At 37.0% G+C, this 26,380-nt stretch overlaps 1 protein-coding gene across 1 annotated transcript in view; it reads left to right on the top strand.

Annotated features, from left to right (window-relative positions):
• The window catches only part of kl-3 (dynein heavy chain 8, axonemal kl-3), a 232,356-nt gene that overhangs the window by 152,640 nt on the left and 53,336 nt on the right, over window positions 1–26,380 (top strand). Inside the window, exons 8-10 of the mRNA XM_067151919.2 lie at window positions 3,744–3,983; window positions 8,371–8,538; window positions 22,554–22,695. Coding sequence (XP_067008020.2) covers window positions 3,744–3,983; window positions 8,371–8,538; window positions 22,554–22,695 — 550 coding nt within the window. The remainder of the gene's footprint in view (window positions 1–3,743; window positions 3,984–8,370; window positions 8,539–22,553; window positions 22,696–26,380) is intronic.

Below are 26,380 nucleotides of genomic sequence, written 5' to 3'. Positions count from 1 at the left end.
ATGCATCCCATTCACACTCAAGAAAGGCTGGAAGTGCTTAAAAGATGACGCTGGCAAAGGATTTTAAATTTTGTCTTAGATTTAGCTTCCCTGATGTCATTGGGGAGTTCATTCCACCAGCTCGTGGCGGTGATAGTGAACGATCTGTTGTAGGTTGCGGTTCGATGCACAGGAATTTCTAGCGTACAGCCTGACCGGGTATTGAACAGGTGCAGGGAACTAAGGTAGCGAAATCTGGTGGATAGGTAAGGAGGAGTGTTTTCAGAAAGCACTTGATACACCAAAGTAGTTGCGTGGAGTCTACGTCTGTCATTCAGTCGTAACCAAGATAATTGTGTATAGAATGGGGATACATGGGCGTATGGTTGTATCAGGGATTCATTCATTTCATTCCTGACCTGGTCAAATGACTGGAAACAGGCTGTGGTTTTTCAATTTTGATTACTTGTACACACACCTAATTCACAATATTTATTTCACTAAATGAATTTCTCAGACACGAAATTACACAGTTTTACAATAAAATTTCTACTTTATCTCAACAAAAATATAAAGCACCACAACAGCTGACTATTCTGAGTGCATCAACAATGGCCAGGACAGTTAGGAGAGTTTTCCTTCAAAAACCACCTGCTTTTTATGACTCATTCATCTGGCACTTGACCAGCTAAAAGGAAGGATGAAAGTTGAATATAGCAAGTAGAGAAACATTTCTGAGAACTGGATGGAGAATGGTGGGAAGATCAAGTAAAATGGGGACAAACCATATCTGCCCAATGTTGGCTGCACCTGGGCAATGGATGTGATGGTGATGGATGACAGAAGCTGTTGCAGAGCTGAAGCATTCAACTAATATATATCTTTTAGGAGTAGTTAGCCGGAATGTTTTAAGAAAGGCCACAAATGGTTCATTTCTGCACGATTCATGTATGCAGTTAGAATACAAACTCTGCATGAAACTCAATAGCTATTGGCATAGTTTGACATGCATCTTGTTTCTCTATGAACTGCTCAACCTCATGTCTTCTAGAAGTGTACTGTATATCCTGATGAGAAGCTATGTATTCCTCCTGTCTGTCTTTAGCCTCATGTGATGGAAATGAGAGATTTATGTAATTGTGATGATTGTGCAGCATTCCAATTAGAATTTATATGAAGCAGTCTCTTGAGCTTGATATTCTTGATCTAAGCTTAAGAATTCACTAATCAGAGTCTCTGATTATAGTGATCTAGCCTAAGAATATCTACTGACCACCTGAAAATTAACTAGCTTTCTATTAAATTTGATCAACACTTAATTTAGTGCAGGAGACAATCATTAGATTGGAACTGATAATATAAATCAACTGAGTTTCACAAGATAGAAATGTATTTTGCTTGCAGCTAAGTTTTGTTACTGACAGATTATAAATATTTACTGCCTGATACTTGAATTCAGCAAATTTCACTTAAATCACTGACTGGTAATAATGACAATAAAGAGAGCTCAACTATTCATAATTATGTTTTTGTCTCTTCTTCTTTAATTCTCATTGATTGATTTGATTCAGTACATAATAAATTTGTCTGTATATCTGTATATAGAATAAATTCTTTAAAATTATAAATAATATGTATTTTTGTCTAAGAATTGTATCCAGATATAGAAATCAAAACCAGAATCAACATCGCAAGAAGTGTTTCCCAGAAAATAAAACATCTTGTATGTAACTGTGACCTTCGATTTAAAGCTCGTTGGCTTGTCATGTTGCCCATGCTGCTTTACAGTGTAAAAGCATGGACACTAAATCCTTCGTTAATATACTCACTGCAGACCTTTGAAAGGTGGATGTGCTGCAGAATGTTGAAGATCCCATCACCAATGAGGAGTTATTCTGTCGTGCCAGGAAGTTATATGAAGTCTCAACACTTGTAAAATGTAGAGAAGCAACCTATTTCAACCACATGTTCTGAAACAATAATACAGCCTAATAAAACTGAGTGCAATTGAGTGCAATTGGACTAGACAAAAGAGTGACTGAATGGGTTGCTATATTTCTAGAAAATAGATCTCAGAGAATTAGAGTAGGTGAAGCTTTATCTAACCCTGTAATAATTAAGAGGGGAATTCCTCAAGGCAGTATTATCGGACCTTTATGTTTTCTTATATATATAAATGATATGAGTAAAGGAGTGGAATCAGAGGTAAGGCTTTTTGCGGATGATGTTATTCTCTATTGAGTAAAAAATAAGTTGCAAGATTGTGAACAACTGCAACATGACCTTGAAAATGTTGTGATATGGACAGCAGGCAATGGTATGTTGATAAACAGGGTTAAAATTCAGGTAGTGAGTTTCACAAATAGGAAAACCGAGCTCGATAGCTGCAGTCGCTTAAGTGCGGTCAGTATCTAGTATTCGGGAGACAGTTGGTTCGAACCCCACTGTCGGCAGCCCTGAAGATGGTTTTCCGTGGTTTCCCATTTTCACATCAGGCAAATGCTGGGGCTGTACCTTAATTAAGGCCACGGCTGCTTCCTTCCCACTCCTAGCCCTTCCCTGTCCCATCGTCGCCATAAGACCTATCTGTGTCGGTGCGACGTAAATCAACTAGCAAAAAAAAAAAAAAAAAAAAAAATAGGAAAAGTCCTCTCAGTTTTAATTACTGCGTTGATGGGGGTGAAAGGTCCTTTTGGGGATCATAGTAAGTATCTAGGTGTTAATATAAGGAAAGATCTTCATTGGGGTAATCACATAAATGGGATTGTAAATAAAGGGTACAGATCTCTGCACATGGTTATGAGGGTGTTAAGGGGTGGTAGTAAGGATGTAAAGGAGAGGACATATAAGTCTCTAGTAAGACCCCAACTAGAGTATGGTTCCAGTGTATGGGACCCTCACCAGGATTACCTGATTCAAGAACTGGAAATAAATCCAAAGAAAAGCAGCTCGATTTGTTCTGGGTGATTTCCGACAAAAGAGTAGCGTTACAAAAATGTTGCAAAGTTTGGGCTGGGAAGAATTGAGAGAAAGAAGGAGAGCTGCTCGACTAAGTGGTATGTTCTGAGCTGTCAGCGGAGATATGGCGTGGAATGACATTAGTAGACAAATAAGTTTGAGTGGCGTTTATAAAAGTAGGAAAGATCACAATATGAAGATAAAGTTTGAATTCAAGAGGACAAACTGGGGCAAATATTCATTTATAGGAAGGGGAGTTAGGGATTGGAATAACTTACAAAGGGAGATGTTCAATAAATTTCCAATTTCTTTGAAATCATTTAAGAAAAGGCTAGGAAAACAACAGATAGGGAATCTGCCACCTGGGCGACTGCCCTAAATGCAGATCAGTATTGATTGATTGATTGATTGATTGATTGATTGATTGATTGATTGATTGATTGATTGATTGATTGATTGATTGATTGATTGATTGATTGATTGATTGATTGATTGATTGAACTGATCATAGAAGGGAAACTTGTACATGGGCAGAGAAGATTAACCTAGATCCAGAACCTCTGACAGTGTTTGACATGCAAGATATGACAACTCTGACACAGGAAACAAAAAGTATGCTGTCAGCATTCTGTGAGGTGACAGCACCAGGAGAAGAAGATATTTGAGTCTTTATTTTCTGGAGAGAATTGATGTATAAAAGCTCTCTATACTGTAATAGTATGTGTTTTGTTAGTGCTTGCATGCCCTGTCTGTAAGTTCTTAAATTATGTGTTGTCAAAAATTCATTTTAAATTTCTCTCTTTCAGGTATATGTTAGGAGAAATCCAGTATGGGGGTCGTGTGACAGATGATTATGACAAGCGATTACTCAACACTTTTGCAAAAGTGTGGTTTGGTGAAAGTATGTTTAGTGATGATTTTCACTTTCACACAGGATACAAAATTATACGTTACAATTACCTGGAAGACTACCTTAATGCAATTGAGAACTTACCTGCAGTTGATCCTCCTGAAGTCTATGGGCTGCATGCTAATGCCGCTATAACGTAAGTCTTAATATATTGTGGAGGATATATAATTTCGTATCTTTGATCAACTGTTCATTGAATGAAATTATTAGTTAATTCATATTAACACAGGTGTAGCTAGTATTTTTTTAAATGACCATCAAAGAGGCTTAATAAAACTAGTACTTTTTTTTTTCAACATGGTACTCTATTTTATATTGTGTGATTTAATCTTGTAGCTTCAATCATGTAATTCCTATATTTCACTAAGAATTCATCAGTTTTAATGAATCTCATGATTCAAATTAGTATAAAAATGTACCAAATTAAAACCCATGAACCATCCATCAACTGATTGTTGAAATAAAATGTTGTAAACAAGATATATTTCATGTTATGAAAAATTGGCTCACTATCTTTTTTGTAATTTTACGTCAAAAGTTTTGTTATGCATATAAAGAGTAGCCCTCAGAACCATTTATGTCTTCCATAGTCTGATGTGGAGAATGAGGCGAAGTGCAAATAAGCAGAGCTGGGGAGTAACTGAGTAAAAGTAATTTAATTAAACCAACACACAAATCCAAAATTTGCTATTAAATACTGAATTAAATTCATTTTGCAAGGAATACTTCTAGGTATTTCTACTTGTAATTGTTACTTTCCACAAAATGTAATTTTTATGCATAATTTACTCATTTCAATAAAATTGTAATAGTTATATTCTAGTAAGACCTACTGTAATTGATTTACATTTTATCAGAAGTTTGGCAACTTTGGAACCCAGCTTTTGCAGGGTATATAGCAAGGTTATAATGTAAAGGAGACGACACGCATTTATTCATTTACTCGCAGCTTGTCATGGTTACTAGTTAATAAATATTTTGAATGAATTGGCCCTCAAAATAATGAGAACATGAGTATAAAATGCAAACTTTTTTGGGGACAATCATTTTCAGAGTTTCAGGGTATTGTGTTTTGGTTTCAGTTAGTGATAATAGTCAGTTAATGCCTCTGTGGAAAAAAAATAAACAAGAAAACACAACAAAAGAGTAAATGAAGTAATATCTTTTCCTTGAAAACTTTGGTATCATTCCACCCTCATGTGGAAAATGTCAGTAATTTTCTAAAGACTGATGTTCTGTGAAGTAATTATAATTGTAACTGTAATTATAATTTTTAGATATCTTAAATGTAATTCAGCTCAATTACTTTTTTATTTTGTACTTTTCCCATCACTGTGAATAAGTTAGATATTGATAATTTTGACTGTTCAGACTCTCTGTTTATGAAAAATGCCAGAAAATTTAATGTATTAAATTCATTACAATACTGTATTAATAATTTCATTTGTTATTACATTATCAATTTCTCCCTTATGCCTTATGTAGTGATTTCTTAGTTATATGCACCTCTAACTTAATGTAACATGGTTTTATGCCGTCACTAAAGTAGTAGTAGTAGTAGTAGTGGCAGTAGTAGCTATATATTTAAAACAGTAGGTTGATTTTTGTTACATTGATTATGAGAGAACGGCTGAAACAATTGACACCATAAAGCATTGTGACAAAAGCTCTTTGCCTGTAGATTGGCAGAGTGTTTTTAAAAGCACAAAAATTTCTTGCCATATATTTTTAAATTATTAAAGAAAGATGTAGCATTTTCATCGGTCATTGTGCTCGCCAGTACTTAAAGGCTGCCTGAACCGTGAGAGCACTGAGCCGGTGGTACAATAGGGGATGTAGAAATGGGGTAGACATGAATGTGCAGTTAGATGCCTTACTGGTCAGCTGTACTTTGTGGACAGGAATAGTTGCTGTTTTGCTCTCCAGCAGTTGAACAGTGCACATTACATTCAAAATTCCTCTAAATATAAATGAGAGTTTGGGGCCTGGATTAAAATTAAATTCCAAAGCAGCTAACAATATTCAATAAGCACAGCTGAATATGGAATAAAGCCCTAATGGCAAACAGTCATTCATTAATGAGTGTGAACCGTCTTCTAAAATATATCATAGGTAATGACATTCCATTCCTACTGGTGTGAAAATTATTGTTCTTGGGGGAGATTTCATAAAGGTTTTGCCTGTTTTGCTACGTGCATATCACCAAACATTTATTTAGCTATAATTGTATTAAATGGTCACCTTTTTGACCCTTCTTTAAAACACACTGCATACATAAAAATATGTGTGCAAAACCACATAAAAATGGAATTTGCTGATTTATTTTGCAAGAAAATGGTAACCTCTGTATATGTTGATGGATCAAATGTTATTGAACTACAAGCCAGAATTTTAGCACATGATGATATTGTGATTGAAATTTATAGCAAATTGTTCACTTCTGCAAGAGATGACAATAATGTTCTTGAAAGTTGTCATTCTTAATTTAATTGGAAAGTCATTGGGCTTATACCCAATAGTTCAAAACCATACACTAGCATCAACAGATTAATATTGAAAATGAAAGCTAGCTACTTCATTTTCCTGCATAATTTTTGAATTCCTTCATATTAATGATTTGCCTCCACTAATTCTTATTCTAAAAATTGGGGCCATAGTTATGTTCCTTAGGAACTGGAACATTTCCCAATGGCTCCTAACTGGAAGCAGATTAGGGCCTAATTCTAAGAAGTATGTACGAAAATGTTATTATTTGGAAATAATAAGTGGAGATAAAGCTGGACAGAGAGCTCTAATCCCTCAAATTGCTTTAACAACATCCAATAAAAAATAAATCCATTTTCTTTCAAGAGTCATCAATTTACAATTTGTTTGCCATTTTGTATCATGATCAATAAACCTCAAGGGACATGAAGGTCTCTGTTTACCTCAGCCACTTTTCAGCCATGGCCAGTTAAAAGTTGCAATGTCAAGAGAGCAATATTTTAAAGTTGCAATAGTGCCAAAGGGTAACTGTACAAGGAATGCATCGAGCAAGTGGCTGTGTGGTTTGGGTCACATAGCTATTAGTTTGCATTCAGGAGGCAGTGGGTTCGAACCCCACTGTCAACAGCTCTGAAGATGGTTTTCCGTAGTTTCCCATTTTCACATCAGGCAAATACTGGGGCTGTACCTTAATTAAGGCCACAGTTGCTTCTTACCCACTTCTGGCCATTTCCTATCCCACTGTCACCATAGGACTTATCTGTGTCAGTGTGACGTAAGGGAAATTGTAAAAAAATAAATCACAAAGAATGTCGTACATAAGGAAATCCTTCAAGAAATATTTACCCCATTGATCGGCAGATGTTGATGGGTTTCAGCTAATTATTATTATTATTATTATTATTATTATTATTATTATTATTATTATTATTATTATTATTATTATTATTATTATTATTATCATCATTATAGAATACATTTTAAAGGAATTGAATTTCTAAAAATGAATGTAAGAGTTACGAGGGAAATTCCAAAAAATAAGGTCTTCTATATTTTTTATAAATACAGAACTCTGTTCATGTGGCTGTTGGTCACAATATGGTGAAGAGTGTTTCCCGCGCTCGCACATAAACATGCGCACACCGCACTGAAGCACTCAGTCTTGGCTTGGCAGTCGTTGAGAATGGAGCTCCCATTGGATGTTACCGCCAAGTGCATGGATGTCAAAAATGTTCGTAAGTGGTGTAAAGAATTTGCAGCCGGTCGGACTGAAATTCATGACAAACAAAGGAGCGGGAGACCATCAATTTCCATTGAGACAGTCGTAAAGGTTGAGCAAATCATGCGTGAAGATTGGCAGATCACCTTGGATGATCTCTGCACTTTGGTTCCTGAGGTTTCCCGAAGCGCCGCTCACAGAATTTTAGCGGAAAAGTTGAAATACCTGAAGGTGTGCGCAAGATGGGTGCCAGCACCGATGACGAGCTGAAAGATGAGGTTCACAACTTCCTGAACAGCATGGTGGTGAGCTGGTATGACATGGGCATACAAAAACTGTCACAGCATGTACAAAAATGCATCAACTGAAATGGTGATTATGTAGAAAAATAGCCAAATGTTCAAGCTGTAAAATGATGTAAACCATTGTAGAAATAAACATGTCTATATATTCATAAAAAGATAGAAGACCTTATTTTTGGGATTACCTTTGTAAAATAGCAGAAACATCACAACTTTTATCATAAAAATGTTATTTAACATGTCAGAATTATTTAGGGCCTATACAGTAATGTCCGGTCTAGAATGCCAAGAATAACGGCCGAGAGGATTCGTCGTGCTGACCACATGACACCTCGTAATCTGCAGGCCTTCGGGCTGAGCAGCGGTCGCTTGGTAGGCCAAGGCCCTTCAAGGGCTGTAGTGCCATGGGGTTTGGTTTTTATACAGTAATGTACGTAAAGTTGTATGTTTTTGTAGGCTTGAAGTTGTTTTTGTCTGAATCAATGTTTTCAGAAAATTGAACTGTTCAAATTTTACAGATATCAGGCAAATTTTATCAAAAACACCTTGGATCAAATTTTGTCAGTCCAACCCAAAGAATCTTCTGGAACAGAGGGAGAAACTCGAGAAGTTGCAGTGGCAAAGCAAGCCATTGAATTGCTCGAGAAGTTACCTGCAGACTATGATCCTTTTGAAGTCAGGGAGAGGTGAGTTAGTAATAAGTGCAGAATGTTATTTATAGATAATTCAGTTCAAAATTGCTAGAAAATAACTTACAAAAACTACCATGAAAATATGTAGTGTACAAATACTTCTGTACAGTCTCGTTTAATGGCTAACATGCTGGCCTTTGAGCCAAGGGGTCCCTGGTTTGATTCCTGTCCAGTTCAAGAATTTTAACCTTCATCGGTTATTTCTTCTGGCTGGAGGACTGGGTGTTAGTGATTTTAATAGTAAAGGGGTTGTGAACCCAGTTGGGGAAATTCCTCTCGATTATAATTACAGTACAATATGGATGTAGAACCTGAAGTGTGGCTTGATGTTAATTTATTTTTAGGAGTCGTAAAAGAAAGAGAGAAGAAAGGAAGAATTAGTTTAGTATGAGAAAATGTGTTGTTGCTTAGTGGGAATTTGAAAGAATGTTAAATGCTCACTTCTCCGCTGGTTGCTTTAGAACGTGTCTTGGTTCATATTGCTGGTGACTGACTGATTGGGTCAGTCAGCTGATCGGGTAGAGGTACGAGAGGAGATTCGGAGGGAGTGGGAGGGGTATTACTGTGGTAGGGGGGAACATGCAATTGGTAGGTGGTTCGTTTCATCTTTAGTGTCCTTTTTTTTGTTTTTTGTTTTTTTAGTTTTTTGTGAAGCAATTTCTAAAATTTATTCTAATAATATATTTACATAATCTGTAATTACTTTTAATTTAAATTAGGGTTTAACTTTTAGCCTATTTCTACATAAATTGCTTCAAGAATCTTCATTAGAATGCCTTTACTTAGCGTATGTAAAATTGTTAGAACTTGGTCTATTGTTGTATAGGTGTGGTGAAAGTTGCTCATATGTGTGCTCACGGTTGAATATCTATTATATTTTTCTGCACTGATGTGTTCTTGATCATGTATTAAGAAACTCTCCTGGTTTGTTTGATGTATGTTGTTTTACATTGAGAACATTTGAGTTTGTAGATTCCCCAATTTAAATATCTATTCTTTTTATGCATTACACTGTGATGATTGTATCTTCTTCTTCTTCATGTGCCATGTCCTCGCAGAACGTTGGCGATCAGTAGCATGATCTGTTGTTTGTTCATAGCTGTTCTGAACAGAGTAAGCTTTGTCACCCCAAACCACTGGCTCAAGTTGCCGAGCCATGATGTCCTACTTCTCCCCGGACCACGTTTTCCATTAATTTTCCCTTGGAGTATTACTTGCAGAAGGTGGTATTTAGAGTTCCGCATCATATGACCAAAGTATTCTAGTTTCCTTCTCTTGATGGTAGTGAGAATTTCTGGTTCTTTGTTCATACGGTGCAAAACGTCTATATTGGTCATTTTAGCTGTCCAAGGTATCTTAAGCATCCTTCGGTACGTCCACATTTCAAATGCTTGCAATCTCTTGCACATGGTCTCAGTTAGTGTCCATGCCTCAACGCCGTACAACAGAATGCTGAAAACGTAGCACCGGAGTAGTCGTGTCCGTAGTGAAATGGAAAGGTCACGGCTTGTCAAAAGTTTCCTAAGTCTCTGAAAAGAAGTTCTGGCCTGCTCAATTCTGCATCGGATCTCGTGAGTAAGGTCCCAGTCATCATTGATGTGACATCCCAGGTATTTAAATGTTGCCACTCTCGCGATCTGTTCCTTCGCTGTTGTGAGATTACCTCGAATGCCATCTTCATTCCTACTTATAACCATCCACTTGGTCTTCTTTACATTAAGCTTCAAGCCCATTGCGCTGCTGGCTTCAGTGACAGCATTAAGTAGTTCCTGTAGATCCTGGAGATTGGTTGCAAGTAGCACAGTGTCATCGGCGTACCTGATGTTATTTATGATGAAACCATTAACCACAATTCCTTGAGTCTTTCCGTAAAGAGCATCTCGAAAAATCTTTTCTGAATAGATGTTGAAAAGCATGGGGGAAAGAATACAGCCTTGGCGAACTCCTTTCATAATTGAGACTTCTTCCGAGACACGACCATCAACTCTTATGCCAGCACACTGGTTCCAGTAGAGATTACCAATAATACGAATGTCCCGTCCATCAAGTCCTAATTCCCGAAGAATGTTCATAAGTTCATCATGGCGGACTGTATCGAAAGCCTTTTCGTAATCGATGAAACAAGCAAAAACATCGACATTGACATCTCGGCACCGTTGGACTAATACCTGCAGACTGAATAATGCCTCTCTAGTACCAAAACCATGCCTGAAGCCAAACTGCGAGGTTCCGATATGCTCCTCACATTTATGATAAATTCTCGCATGCAAGACTTTTAGGAATACTTTCAGAACGTGGCTCATCAAACTAATTGTTCTATATTCATTGCAGAATTTTGCATTGGCTCTCTTAGGCAATATTACGAAAGTCGATTTGAGCCAGTCTCGAGGAATGGTTCCACTGCGGTGGATACTGTTGAATAGGTCAACTAATAATGAAAGGGATTTTTCTTTCTCAAGGAGTTTCAGTATCTCGGCATACATCTCATCAGGGCCTGGAGCCTTCCCATTCTTCGCTGTTCTTATGGCATATTCTACTTCTGCACGTGTGATTTCCACACCATCGTCTGCCCAAACACCATGATCCACATTTCTGCGATCCAAGAAGAGATTTTGTACATATTCCATCCATTCCTTAAGTTTCTCTTCTGTGCTCGCTAAGATGTCACCATTCTTATTAAGGAGGACTCCACTACCCTTCCTGTTATATGCACCAGTTACTTGTTTCACTTTCTTGTACATGTTAAAAAAATCATATTTGGAATTCATTAATTCTATTTCGTTGCATTCCTCAGAGAGTTGTTGTTCTTTTGCGTTCCTTATTCTTTGTCGTATTAAATTCTGCAAACTTTTGTACTTTACAGGATCTTTGTTTTTAAAAGACCTTCTCTGGTCCATCAGTTCCAGGATTTCTTCTGTCATCCATGGCTTGTTTTTCCTTCTTCCAGCATTCATTAATTTTACTTGACTTACGTCGTTAATTGCACATTTGATGTGATTCCAAGTGCCTTCAACATCATTTATATTAACGCTGTTTTGAACTTCCGCAAGTTTTACACGTAGAGCTGACTGAACTTCATCCTTCAGTGCTTGATCTTGAAGCTTCTGAATCTCAATCCGACTAAAACTCCCCTTTAAATGACACTTCTTCAGCCTGAGATTCATGGAAGCAAACAGTAGGCTATGGTCTGAGTTGATATCAGCACCTGGATATGTTTTCACACATTTGATGGAATTTCTGAACCGCTTGTTAATTGTGATGTAATCAATCTGGTTCCTAATACTGTTGTCAGCATTAGAGGTCCACGTATAGAGGCGACGTGGAGGTAGCTGAAAATACGTGTTTGCTATAATAAGGCTCTGCTCTTGGCACATCTGGACCAGTCGATCACCTCGAGTATTGCTTGTTCCTAATCCGTAGTCACCGACTACATCAGCCCGTCGACCATGGCCGACTTTAGCATTGAAATCGCCCATCACAATGTTTATCTCAGATGGTTTGGTATATGACAGGGCTGCTTCGATTTTCGTGTAAAAATCTTCGACATCAACGTCTGACGCATCACATGTTGGAGCATATACTTGGATGATATTCACTAAAATTGGTCGTGCATTAAGCTGTAGTAAACATACCCTATCTGATACTGGAATAAAATTTTTCACAGACTTACTGATATCTCGATGTACAATGAAACCCACGCCATTAAGATGGCGAGGATCGTCATTACCAGAATAGTATACTTGATAACCACTGACCACACTCTTTCCTGAATGAGGCCAACGCATTTCGCTAATGCCAAGAACGTCGATCTTGAGTCTCTCCATCTCTCTGATGGCGTTATGAGTCTTTCCACTTTGAAACAAGCTGCGAACATTCCACGTTGCTATCCTTCTCATGACTGGCCCGGAGATTCTTAGCACCCCCTGCCCACTAAAGGGCTGCCGGGGACTGGGGGCCTTGGTTTCATGTTTTCCAGTCATGCTAAAGATTTTCCTGGGGATTAAATACGAGGTGGTTTCCCGTTGCCTTCCTCGCGCAGTTTTGAGACCGCTTACACCACTATGGTTACGCTCCCAAATGTGTGTCACATCACCGTATCAGCTGGTACCTTGGCTGACGCCAACGTGCACTAGTGTTGCTTGTATGAAATGTTATTTTAAAATTGTGTTTCTTAAAAATATTAGTGATTTGAGAAATGATTATGTTACTGAAGGTGAAGGTGGCAAAATTCTTCTCGTTATTCTTCCATTCTTATTAATGAGACTGTGGATTATGAAATGAAATACGACGCCCATTACTTTAGAGTACAAGTTTGTTGAATACGAAAAAGAAAAAGTTTAATACAATGAATCCATCTGAACAAGTCAAGTGACTGGCGCGAACTGAACTGACCAAAAGATGGCTACTCATAACCAAAGAGAAAACACCAAAGAATACTAGGTGGTGGCACTAGAGGGCAGCTCAATTTGAATCATATTTTACACCCTTTCTGAAAGTGATGATTGTCCAAATAGTTCACTTCTTGCTCAAACTCTTGGGCAATCCTTTTGTGAGCACATCCATCCCAAGATACTTCTGGCTGATTTCCTCTGCAGACAGAGCTTCAGTCACAAAATGATGATACACATGAATATGCTTTGTGTTTGAATGGAACACAGGATTCTCGGCCAATTTCTGGGCTCCTTGATTGTCAGTGTGCAGATTGACAGCTGGCAGTAGACTTTAACTAATCTCCTTGGACAGCCATCGCAGGTGTATTGCCTCCTTGGAGGCATCACCGAGAGCCATATACTCAGACTCTGTGGACAAAAGTGCAACTAGGCGCTGTTTTCTTGACTTCCAGAAAAGGAGATCTCCACTCATTATGGAGGCGTATCCTATGTAGGATCTCCTGTTGTCGATGCAGGCAGCTCATTTAGCGTCAGCATAACCAACTAGACACTCGCTGTGAAGGCGATGCCTATATCACCTATCATACAAAATTTACAGAAAAGCAACCAAAACCATTCACACAAAAAACTCGACATCACCCAGAAATTCATTAAAAAAGCCACATCCAGGTTACAATCAATAGAGCTTATAATATCCCTCTGTCACAAGAATACCTCAATAAAGAAATCAACATTATTTCTAAAATAGCAATTAATAATGGATATTGATAAAATAAAAAATAAACCCCAAACACAACTTACAAAAGAATGGAAGATCAATAAGAAGAATTTCGCAAGTGTTCCCTTGAGGTAAAACGTAGCACACGTTTCACAGCCTGCCAATGACTGGCACCAAAACAGTCACTGAATTGACTTAGAACACTGATTGCTTGAGATATGCTGGGGCATCTCCCAACAGACAGGTACATGACTGCACTGATGAGTTCACGGTTACAGAAGTTCCTCTCCATCCTTGATGGTCCAAGTCTCCGAAGAAAGTCCCTGTGTGCTACCTGAATTTATTTATTTATTTTAAGAACTGATGACTATAATGAGTAAGTGTAAAAGTGGTGCTGATTATTGTTTAAAGAGGAAATACAACTGAAAACATTTATGATAAAATTCCATGTACACCTTCCTAATAAATGTGGAAATGCTTGAACCTACCTTAACAATGGACTTCTATTGGTTCAAGCCCTGCTGTTGGCACCCTAAATGTGGTTCAATCAATCAATCAATCAATCAATCAATCAATCAATCAATCAATCAATCAATCAATCAATACTGATCTGCATTTATGGCAGTCGTCCAGGTGGCAGATTCCCTATCTGTTGTTTTCCCAGCCTTTTCCTAAATGATTTCAAGAAATTGGAAATTTATTGAACATCTCCCTTGGTAAGTTATTCCAATCCCTAACTCCCCTTCCTATAAATGAATATTTGCCCCAGTTTGTCCTCTTGAATTCCAACTTTATCTTCATATTGTGATCTTTCCTACTTTTATAAACGCCACTCAAACTTACTTGTCTACTAATGTCATTCCACGCTATCTCTCCGCTGACAGCTCAGAACATACCACTTAAAACAGATCAGATGTAAGGCTTTTCAGGCGTTCGCTCTATTAACCAGCGTTTTATCTTAGGTCTGACACTAGACTCATCAGAGTGGGATGTGTCAGACCCTACCCACTGACACTGGGGTATATGCAGGTTACCTTATCAGAAGCCCTATATAAGAGGCACAGTCTGATTACTGCATATGGGAGATAAAACTCCACAATGGAATTATTGCCCGCCTAGCAATTCTGAATGGAAATTCTAAGTTTCCAAGGAGGGAATTAGATATTTTTCCACCAATAGAGCATGTCAAAAAACAGATCAGATGTAAGACGAAACGCTGGTTAATAGAGTGAACGCCTGAAAAGCCTTACATCTGATCTGTTTTTTGACATGCTCTATTGGTGGGAAAATATCTAATTTCCTCCTTGGGAACTTAGAATTTACATACCACTTAGTCAAGCAGCTCGTCTTCTTTCTCCCAATTCTTCCCAGCCCAAACTTTGCAACATTTTTGTAATGCAACTCTTTTGTCGGAAACCACGCAGAACAAATTGGGCTGCTTTTCTTTGAATTTTTTCCAGTTCTTGAATCAGGTAAGTCCTGGTGGGGGTCCCATACACTGGAACCATACTCTAGTTGAGGTCTTACCAGAGACTTATATGTCCTCTCCTTTACATCCTTACTACAACCCTTACCCTCATAACCATGTGCAGAGATCTGAACCCTTTATTTACAATCCCATTTATGTGATTACCCCAATGAAGATCTTTCCTTATATTAACACCTAGATACTTACAATGATCGCCAAACGGAACTTTCACCCCATCAACGCAGTAATTAAAACTGAGAGGACTTTTCCTATTTGTGAAACTCACAACCTGACTTTTAACCCCGTTTATCAGCATATCATTGCCTACTATCCATCTCACAACATTATCGAGGTGACGTTGCAGTTTCTCACAATCTTGTAAATTATTTATTATTCTATACAGAATAACATCATGTGCAAAAAGCCTTACCTCTGATTCCACTTCTCTACTTATATCATTTATATATATAAGAAAATATAAAGGTCCAACAATACTGCCTTGAGGAATTCCCCTCTTAATTATTACAGGGTCAGATAAAGCTTCACCTACTCTAATTCTTTGAGATCTATTTTCTAGAAATATAGCAACCCATTCAGTCACTCTTTTGTCTAGTCCAATTGCACTCATTTTTGCCAGTAGTCTCCCATGATCCACCCTATCAAATGCTTTAGACAGGTCAATCGTGATACAGTCCATTTGACCTCCTGAATCCAAGATATCTGCTATATCTTGCTGGAATCCTACAAGTTGAGCTTCAGTGGAATAACCTCTCCAAAAATCGAACTGCCTTCTATCGAACCAGTTATTAATTTCGCAAACATGTCTAATATAATCAGAAAGAATGCCTTCCCAAAGCTTACATACAATGCATGTCAAACTTACTGGCCTGTAATTTTCAGCTTTATGTCTATCACCCTTTCCTTTATACACAGGGCTAACTATAGCAACTCTCCATTCATCTGGTATAGCTCCTTTGACCAAACAGTAATCAAATAATCCTATTTTCACACCAGAGAAATGCTTAATTAAGGCCACAGTCACTTCCTTCCCGATCCTAGCTCTTTCCTATCACATAATCAGCATAAGACCCACTGTATATGTGTCAGTGGAATGTAAATAACTGTAAAAAAAAATTGATTGTGCTTCCTCTTTTCTCATTGGTCTAGATTGGAGTGCATTAAGTCATTGGCATCTCACCAGCTGGCTTGTTTATTGGTAATATTCTAGTACGTCATGCTATGGTGACATGCTAGCTTTCATGGAAATGTACTTTCAGTCGTCTATGGTATTATCATCATCATATCATCATCATCATCATCATCATCATCATATATCACGACTACCAGAGACTAGGATACTCAAACATTTATTCAACTACTTTTGGAAAAGTAAAACTAAAAATCACTGGTTCAAAGAAGTCCAAGAAAATTTAAATGAATTAGGCTTGACAATTCAACAAATTGAAAACAGAGAAGAGAAGAGAATCCTAAGAAATAACGACGTGAGACTTAAACTGAAGGCCTATACACACAAACAGTACAACATAACTGACGAAGATCGGGCAGCCAGGTCAGAGAGAATGAAACATTTCTGGGAACAAAAGAAGAAACATCAACCAAATTTGTAACCAATATTCATAAGACTTGACTGTATACAGATTGATTTCAGTGCTCCCATGTGGGCGTAAAATAAAAAATTATTATTATTAATAATAATAATGCTATTTGCTTTGTCCTACTAACTACTTTTACGGTTTTCGGAGGTGCCGAGGTGCCGTAATTTAGTCCCGCAGGAGTTCTTTTACGTGCCAGTAAATCTACCGATACAAGGCTGTCGTATTTGAGCACCTTCAAATACCACCGGACTGAGCCAGGATCGAACCTGCCAAGTTTGGGTCAGAAGGCCAGCACCTCAACCGTCTGAGCCACTCAGCCCGGCTTTTATTATTATTATTATTATTATTATTATTATTATTATTATTATTATTATTATTATTAAAATTGGTTTATCATTCACTTGTTGAGTCACTTATATCATATGGTGTAAGTGTATGGGGATCAGCTTCTGTTACAGACATAAACATGGTACAAATGTTACAAAATCGCATTGTCAAAGCATTCTTTTGGTATGAAAACAGAGGAATATTTAGCTTAAGTGAGGATATGTTAACGGGGATGTACCAGAAGGAAAGGTTCTTGAGAGTTAAACAACTATATATGTACAACTTAATTAAAGAAAATTACTGGAAGCCACAATATAGAATTGTTAATGAACATACACATGGAACAAGACTGAGGCATATAAGTTATTTTCAGGCCATGAGGTACTACAACAAATATGGATCCAGAACACTGCAAGTTGTAGTTCCTAAATTTTTGAACAAGTTGCCCTCAGAATTGACACACTTGAAAACCAAATATCAACTAAAAAAACATGTGAAACTATGGATCATAGATAATAAAATTACAGTTTAAATATTTGTTCATGAATGAAAAATGTACCAAAGACTTATCTACTTTGAGTGATACTTTCAGGGATTAAGAAAAACTCACACCACAGGACAAAATTACAATGCTAATGTAAATATACATACCTTATTAATGTTGTAAACAGTAAGGATTGCAACATTGTATACAAATGTGAAACAACTACACCGGCAGATAAGCACATCAAGTGCTTTGCAGGTGTAAATAATTGCAAAGATAATGTATAATATCCTACTGCATATTTGCAAATGTATTTTAGATAAGTTATAAATAAATAAATAAATAAATAAATAAATAAATAAATAAATAAATAAATAAATAAATAAATAAATAAATAAATAAATAAATAAATTATTATTATTATTATTATTATTATTATTATTATTATTATTATTATTATTATTATTATTATTATTATTATTATTATTATTATTATTGTGGGACAAAGGCCAGCACATAAATTAATGAACAAGAATGGTGAACAGTTAATTGAATTTTGTATTAACCATGGACTAATTTTAGAAACAATAAGATTTAAAAGAAAACTGCATAAATTAATGATTTGGAAAAGTCCAAATCTTAAATTGGTTGAACCCCAAATAGATCATGTGGCCATGGATCATAAATTTCATAAAGAAATTGATTATGTTAAGGTTCTGCATGGTGTCGATGTTGATTCAGACCATCACATCTCCAAGATTAAATTTAAATTAACTCCTAAAAGGAAAAAAAAACCGCATAACCTTAATAGGAAAAGATTGTATGATCCTAGTTCAGTCATTAATAATTGAACATACTTTGAGAAATCCATAACACTTTTAAGCTATAGCTTGGGAACCACTATTAACAAACTAAAAGCCATAGCTGAGGAAGTTGCTCCCATTAAAAAAAAAAAAAAAAAACATGCTTGGTGGAATGAAATGTGTGATACAGCAATACTATGCCAGCATAAAGCCTGGATGAATGATCAACAACAAAAAGCAGAAAGCTCTAGAGAAGAATTAATTAATAATAGATGATTAACAGCTAAAGAAATCAGGAGAGTTAAAAGAAATTATCAGAAGTAAAATTAAAATCTATTGAGGAAGCTTTCAATCAAAATAAAACAAGAGACTAATATAGGACATTTAAATAATACCAAAAAATTATACTCCCCCTAGTCTTCTGATGAAAGGTAAAAACTGAAAGGTGGCCCATTATGATTATGACAATGCAATAATTTTGGCTGAATACTTCAAAACATTACTTAATAGTGATGAACCTAAAAAATATTTTGAATTTGATCTATTTCCAAGAAATAAAACACCTTTGGAGGAGGTCATACCACCAGTTTATGATGAAGTAAGTGCAGCTATTGATTCACTGAAATATTTTAAAGCAGCAGGAGAAAATCAACTACTAGCGGAACTCTGGAAGAATGTGAATATACAGACTATTCAGAATCTACATAAACAGCTCGTTGATATTTGGAATACAGAAAAATTGCCTGATGAATGGAATGTTGTAATTATACACCAATCCAAAAAAGAGGTAATAGATCAGATCCTAGTAACTATTGGGGAATTTCTTGGTTAGATATCACCTATAACATTTTCTCTAAGATCCTATATTCCAGAATCCATGACCAGCTTGATATTGAGTTGGGTGAATATCAGAGTGGTTTTTGCCCAGGATGAAGTTATCCAGATCAAATTATCAGACTCAAATGTATCATAAAACATCAACGTATTAGGAAGAAAATTTTAGTAATCACTTTTGTTGATTTTCAAAAGTCTTATGGTACTATCCAACATGAATCATTACTACATATCCATACTGAATTTGGTGTACATCAGAAATTTGTTAACCTTAACTCTGAGAAAGACAAAGTCTAAAGTTAGGTTCAGAAATGAAATGTCTGAACCATTTGAAATTCATACTGGTCTTTGACAGAGAGATGGATTATCCCCATTGATGTTTAATTGTGTGCTAGAAAAAATAATGCATGAATGGAGTCAGGTACGTAATCTGACTGTTAAGACTGGAAGAAATATTTGACTAAATTGTCTTGCAATTGCTGATGATCTGGCGCTATTAGCAAATAGTATAGTAGAAGCAAAATTTCAAGTAGAAGAACTAGGAAGATTAGCAGCAAAGGTTGGGTTGAAAATATCTTTTGAGAAAACAAAAATGATGCCATCCTTTAAAATTGACACTCCACATATTATATTAAATAATACTCAGAAAATAAGAGTTGTAAATAAATTTAAATAACTTGGTGAAATTGTCACTTGGAATGCTAATGAAAAGTCATCCATAGATGATAGATCTCTAAAACTGAGACAAGCACAACAAATTACATGGCCGAGTTACAAAAAACAGTCTCTTTCAATTAATGCTAAATTTTGCCATTATAACTCCATCATCAAACCAGAAGCAATGTATGCAAGTGAAACATTAATCAAACTAAATACCCAAGCAACAACAGACACACTGGGCGAGTTGGCCGTGCGGTTAGAGTTGCGCAGCTGTGAGCTTGTATCTGGGAGATAGTGGGCTCAAATCTCACTGTCGGCAGCCCTGAAGATGGTTTTCCGTGGTTTCCCACTTTCACGCCAGGCATATGTTGGGGATGTACCTTAATTAAGGCCATGGCCACTTCCTTTCACTCCTAGGCCTTCCCTATCCCATCGTCGCCATAAGACTATCTGTGTCTGTGCGACGTAAAGCAAAAAAAAAAAAAAAAAAAAAAAAAACTGCAGAAAATGGATAGAAGAATTCTCCAGGCACTTATTAATAAAAAACATCAGGTTGATGGCCAGTGGAGACTTTTACCCAATTCAGTAATTTATAAAGAAAGTGAATATTGACACGATGAGAAAATGGAGGATTGCATGTTTTGGACACATACACCATTTGCCAAATTTTAGACTCCTAAAACAGCTTTTTGATTTCTTTTGGAATAGTAAAACAAAAAACACTTTGTTTAAAGAATTACAAATGGATTTGGATGAATTGAAAATTACTACAGAGCAAATTGAAAATAGAGAAGAGAAGAAGATTCTAAACAACAAATATACAAAACTATCACTCAAAACATCAACATGTAAGCAGTATGTTACATCAGCAAAAGAATGGGCTGCAAGATCGTCTAGAATGAAGGAGTTTTGGGAAAAGAAGAAATTAGCAAATGTTAAAAAATGAACTTTTTTATGTTCTGTACTTATTTTTTGAAGATTTTATTGTATAAGGTTGATTTTGGTGCTCTAATGTGGGCATAAACAGTGTAAATAAATATTATTATTATTATTACCAGGCGAGTTGGCCATACGGTTATAAGTGTGCAGCTGTGAGCTCACATCCGGGAGATAGTTGGTTCGAACCCCACTGTCGGCAGCCCTGAAGATGATTTTCCATGGTTTCCCAATTTCACACCAGGCAAATGCTGGCTGTACCTTAATTAAGGCCACAGCTGCTTCTTTCCCATTCCTAGGCCTTCCCTGTCCCATCGTCGCCATAAGACTTATCTGTGTTGGTGCGACATAAAACAACTAGCAAAAAGAAATTTATTATTATTATTATTATTATTATTATTATTATTATTCAAGGTGATATTCATCTCCAACAAATCACCAAAGGACTCGACTGTAAAGCCACCATGATTGATCTACCTATAAGCGCTGATAAGTCATAATTCATGGGAGTCATACAAGGAGGCATACAAGCCAACATGAACATTGGTACCACTCCATTGGAGACTTTCCTTAAATACACTTAACCTTCGTAGCATCATCACTCATGATGGTGACACAGAATCTGCACTTGTATTGGAAAGGCTGGAGCTGTATTTCACTGACCAGCCAGTATGGACAGCAGTTTACATCTTGCTTTGCATTAAACTACTTCTGTACTCAACCATTGTTCTCCCAGCTGCAATATATGCAAGCAAAAGGTAGAAGATGACATGTAGAATCGTGGAAAAGATCCATGCTTTCCATCATCATTGTCTGCAATTGATTCCAAATTTACCACATCACCAACAGGGAAGAGATTCAGTGCAATGGCTTGCTGAGCCTGCACTTCACTGTTGCATGTCATTGACTCCCTAGCCATGCTCTTTCTATGTATGCCATGACTTTGCATACTTTCAGTGGCCGTGCACTGGGTCCCTCCAGAAGCCAGACGGTCTAGAGGCCACTCCCAGAACACCTGGTGACAAACATTCACCAATGACCTGAAGCTTGATGAACTATCTTGAAGTAATGCTGAAACACTCAAGGAAAACAGATAGTGATGTTGAGGTTTCATCACCTTATATGCTGAAGAGCACAGGGCCTAAGATTATTATTAGAGACCTTGAGTGTGAATGAAAAATAATGCTTGTTGTGTTGTATCTAATATGAACATCAGTACAAAATAATTCCATAGATTTCTTTTCACTTGAAAAATTACATGCTAACTGGAAGGGTATTTGGTCTTAAAACCTCCAGCCAAAACTCAGATATGCAAAGGGGGCCCCAGCAACCTTAGGAATAACTACGATGATAAGCTGAAGAAGATTATTATTTTTGAATTTGCCAGATTTTAAGGACTCTGATATCAAGCCTGCCTCCATACTGTAATGGTTAGCACTATTATCTGCCATCCTTCAGAGGCGTGGGTTCGATTCTCGGTACTGCCAAAAATTTGAGAATAGCAGGAGGGCTGGTACATGATTAAAAGGGTACTTGCAGCTCACCTCCTTTGGGGGTGTGCCTGAAAAGAGCTGCATCACTTCACAATGAGGACACAAGATTACATTTAAAAAAAATCAAGAATGTCAATTTACTTTACTTCCAGTGTACTGTTTTCTCTTCCAAGCTTTAGCAAATGGATTGATTTGAAGATACAAAATTTTCCCATGATTTTCTATCTTGAAGTGAAACAAGAAAAATACAATAAACATTTCAATTTCTTTTTCTCATAGGTTGAAAGTCATGGGCAGTCTTTCTTCTATGAACATTTTCTTGCGGCAAGAAATTGATCGAATGCAGCGAGTTATAAAAGTAGTGAGACAGACATTAAAAGACTTGCTGTTAGCTATAGAAGGAACTATAATTATGAATGAGGTATGTAACATTTTTCTAGTGAGTGTAAAGGATCATCTTCAATCATACTTAGTAATTCTTACTTAATATAATATTAGAATAGAAACCCAAGGTCTTTATACTGGACCAGAAATTAATTTCACCCAGATACTTTTATCTACACAGATGATTAATTTCATTGCATTTAATTAGCCATTTTGGCAAATTAGCACCATGGTCAGCCCAGTGAATATAACAGTATAGCATGGTGCATGATTGCAATGTTGTCAGAACTCATAATGAGAACTCATAATGAGTAACAATTGAGCTCAGGACGAATAAGATATGAGATCTCAGTGCATTTCACTGTGACCAGATTGTCTGTACCACACATATGGACCATTTCATCTCCCAAATCATAAAGGCACTGTAGTTTCCTCAGACCACCAAGTCAAGAATGTACCGTGAGTATGTGGATTTGGGAAAAAACACCGCTGCCAGCATCAACTGTTGTAGAATACATTGTGTTGATGACAGGAGATGCCATCTGCTAGCTTGGATGGTACGAGCAAATTGATGGACAATAGTGAAAGAGATCACTTATGAATTCAATGCTAGAAAACAATGAAACCATTTACTCACAATAATGTATACAAGCTGCCATCCCACTTGGTACCTCAGCTCACAGCACATCATAAAGCATTAAGTCTGACAAGGGCAAAAGAGCACTGCCGTTGGACTCTCAAAGCATGGGAAAGGTTACCTGGAAAAATGAGTCATGGTCTTAGTTGCACATGCCAATGGCTGGGTACAACTGTGTTGCCAAGCATATGAGGCAATGGATCTTTCTTGCCAGTAGCGTACAGTTAGGGCCAATAGTGGCGGTATCCTTGTATAGGGACTGTTTGCATGGTGTGAAATGAGATTCCAGACATGTCTACCAACATTTTTCACCAGCAAACAATACAGGAACCTGCTATCAGAAAATGTCCTCCCATTTCTTCACCTCCAGTATTCTGCAGGAGACCTGTACATACAGCAAGACAATGCACTGGCCCATCACTCCCAAATTGTGGCTGATTGGTTCGATGAGCACTCTATAGACACGAGGATGCTTGCTTGGTCTCCAAGACCACCTGACCTCAATCCTACTGAGCACATCTGAGGCACTGTGGGGCCTACTCCAACCAATCTCTGTGCCTTATGGGAGAATTTGCAGCAGTCATATATCAGTAGGGCTCCCCAGTGCTTCCAGTATCTTGTGAAGTCCATGTCATGCTGTATCACTACCATCTTTGGGACAAAAGAAGGTGTTTCATGCTACTACCCAGGTATTTCTAGTGCAATTGCTTATCAATATATTATGTTCAAAAGGATCATTTTCTTTTGTTAAAAACTATTGAATGAATCTTTGCAGACAGAAATTGATGCATTACATCAAAGTATATTTTTTAAATGTGATATTTATTGCAGCCTTCATCATTGTCTTTGTTATGGTTGGTCCAGGTTTTAGGTCAGTATCTCTACTCTAGAAGGAGATAAGAAAGATAATTTTTTAGAGACTTTCTTAACACATTGCGGGTGGGTGATGAATAAGGAATTTTTGAAAATTATTTTATTTTTCTTATTTTAGTTTGTACATAATGTTTGCAGTATGCTTAGTGTTAATGTACTTGAATTAAGTTAATAATAATTTAAATACAGTATACTTATATCTGTATCACATAAGATTGTAGTATTCTATAGCACCACCATTGCTGCAATAGCCTCATCATATTGCCATATTTATATAGAAAGGCAGGAACATCAAAAGGAACATGTAATAGGATAAACATAATGACAGGTCATTGTGAAAATGAAAAGAGGGAGAAATTAGAAGAACAAGGACAAGTTCCTCATCTTTATACATTGCCACCTTCAAAGAGTTTGGCTCTCTCCTCATCAACTCAAGTTCTGCCCCTCAATGAGTGTTAAAGGTCCACCTACCTTATGAAATTGGGAAGTAGGAATGAGCTCATTTGGAAATGAGAAGAAATGGATGTAGTAGGATGTACTAGAACTGGGATTGATGAGGAGAGAGAGAGCCAAACTCTTTGAATAGTAGAAACTGACCTTCTGTGTTTTATTTCTATTCCTCCCTCTTCCCATGAAGACCTGTCATTGTGTGTATTATGTTGTGTGTTCCTTTCAATTTCCCTGTTTTTCTATGTATATGACTTGATTTTCACTTGTCAAATTATACTTGTGTTGATATACCTGTTGAAGATGTTTTTTATTTGGCAAACATGAGTACAAATAAGGTTGCTGACTGTGTTCTTCATTATGCCCCGAATCTCCATTCAAACAGAACCTTTCATTGTGAATGCTTGTGCTATCTGTAGGGAAAATGTTGAACATTAAAGACCACTACTGGTGGGTAATTAAATTGCCACCATACTTAGGTCAGAAGGAATGCTCTATCTTCATCTGCTGTACATTCAAATAATGACCTAGGAAAATATTGTTATTGAAAATTTCTGAAACTGGACTAGAATTTAAATATTCTTGACTGCCAGACTATTACCAGCTTATTAATATTCAAAACATCTCTTTATAGTCTATAAATTGTCTATACATTATTTACTAATCTTATTGGTAACCCTAGCTTGCTTTCTCTGTTCAACTTATCTGTCCCTAATCCATCTACACACCCATAATACAGGCTGTACCAAAACTCGACAGCAAAAATTTAGGAATGGATTCCTCACATAGAGAGAAGAAAAAAAAGGGTTATGACAACATGTGTCCGGAAACGTATGCTTACGGATTTAGTCAAACTTTGTGACAAAAATTAATTTTAGTAATAATTTACATGTCCTGTTTGCTGCAAAAAAAAATTTGAGACACCGGTTACAATTGTTACATAAGTAATCATGTTGAGAATGAATCTGATGTGAGTCTTAAAATACCTTAGCTCTCACACATCTGGAGACTGCTACGAGAAAACCTGTTGTATCCGTATCATCTGCAGAGCGTACAAGCCTTGTCTCCTGCGGATTGCAAGAGTAACGTTCTGCCAGTGGTTCTTACAAAAATGCGGCATGACGCTTAACTTTGCAGCTTCTGTGTTGTTCACAGATGAAGCGACATTTCCAAGAGGCGGAATACAGAATTTCCATAATCCATACGTGTAGAGTGATACAAATCCTCATGCAATCATACAATCTTCTCATTAACAGAGGTTCACAAGTAACATCTGGGCAGGCATTGTTGGTGATTCATTGTTGGGACCATACATTCTCCCGAATAGGCTTACTGGACAGAACTACACAAATTTCTTGCGTACTGCATTGCCTGATTACTTGGAAGACATGCCACTTGCATCCCGTCAACAAATATTTTTCATGCATGAAGGTGCTCCAGCACATTTCAGTCTACCTGCCCGCAGGTACCTGAATACCCATTTTTCTGATCACTGGATAGGTGGAGGAGGACCGATTGCTTGCTCACCATGCTCTCCTGATTTGAACCCTGGACTTTTACCAGTGGGGACACGTTAAGTCTCTCGTGTATGCGACTCCTGTTCCTGATGAAGCAACTTTACGTGAGCGCATTGTGACAACCTGTCAGGTAGTACGCACTACACCAGACATTTTTGATCGTGTGCATAACTCCATGCGACGACGAGTGGAGGCTTGTATTCAAGCTGAAGGGAGTCGCTTTGAAAATTTCCTGTGATACATGCTCA

The sequence above is a fragment of the Anabrus simplex genome, chromosome 7 (genome assembly GCF_040414725.1).
Source record: "Anabrus simplex isolate iqAnaSimp1 chromosome 7, ASM4041472v1, whole genome shotgun sequence".
NCBI lineage: Eukaryota > Metazoa > Arthropoda > Insecta > Orthoptera > Tettigoniidae > Anabrus > Anabrus simplex.
The sequence above is the reverse complement of the archived record's forward strand: the minus strand, read 5'-3'. Positions and strand labels throughout refer to the sequence as shown.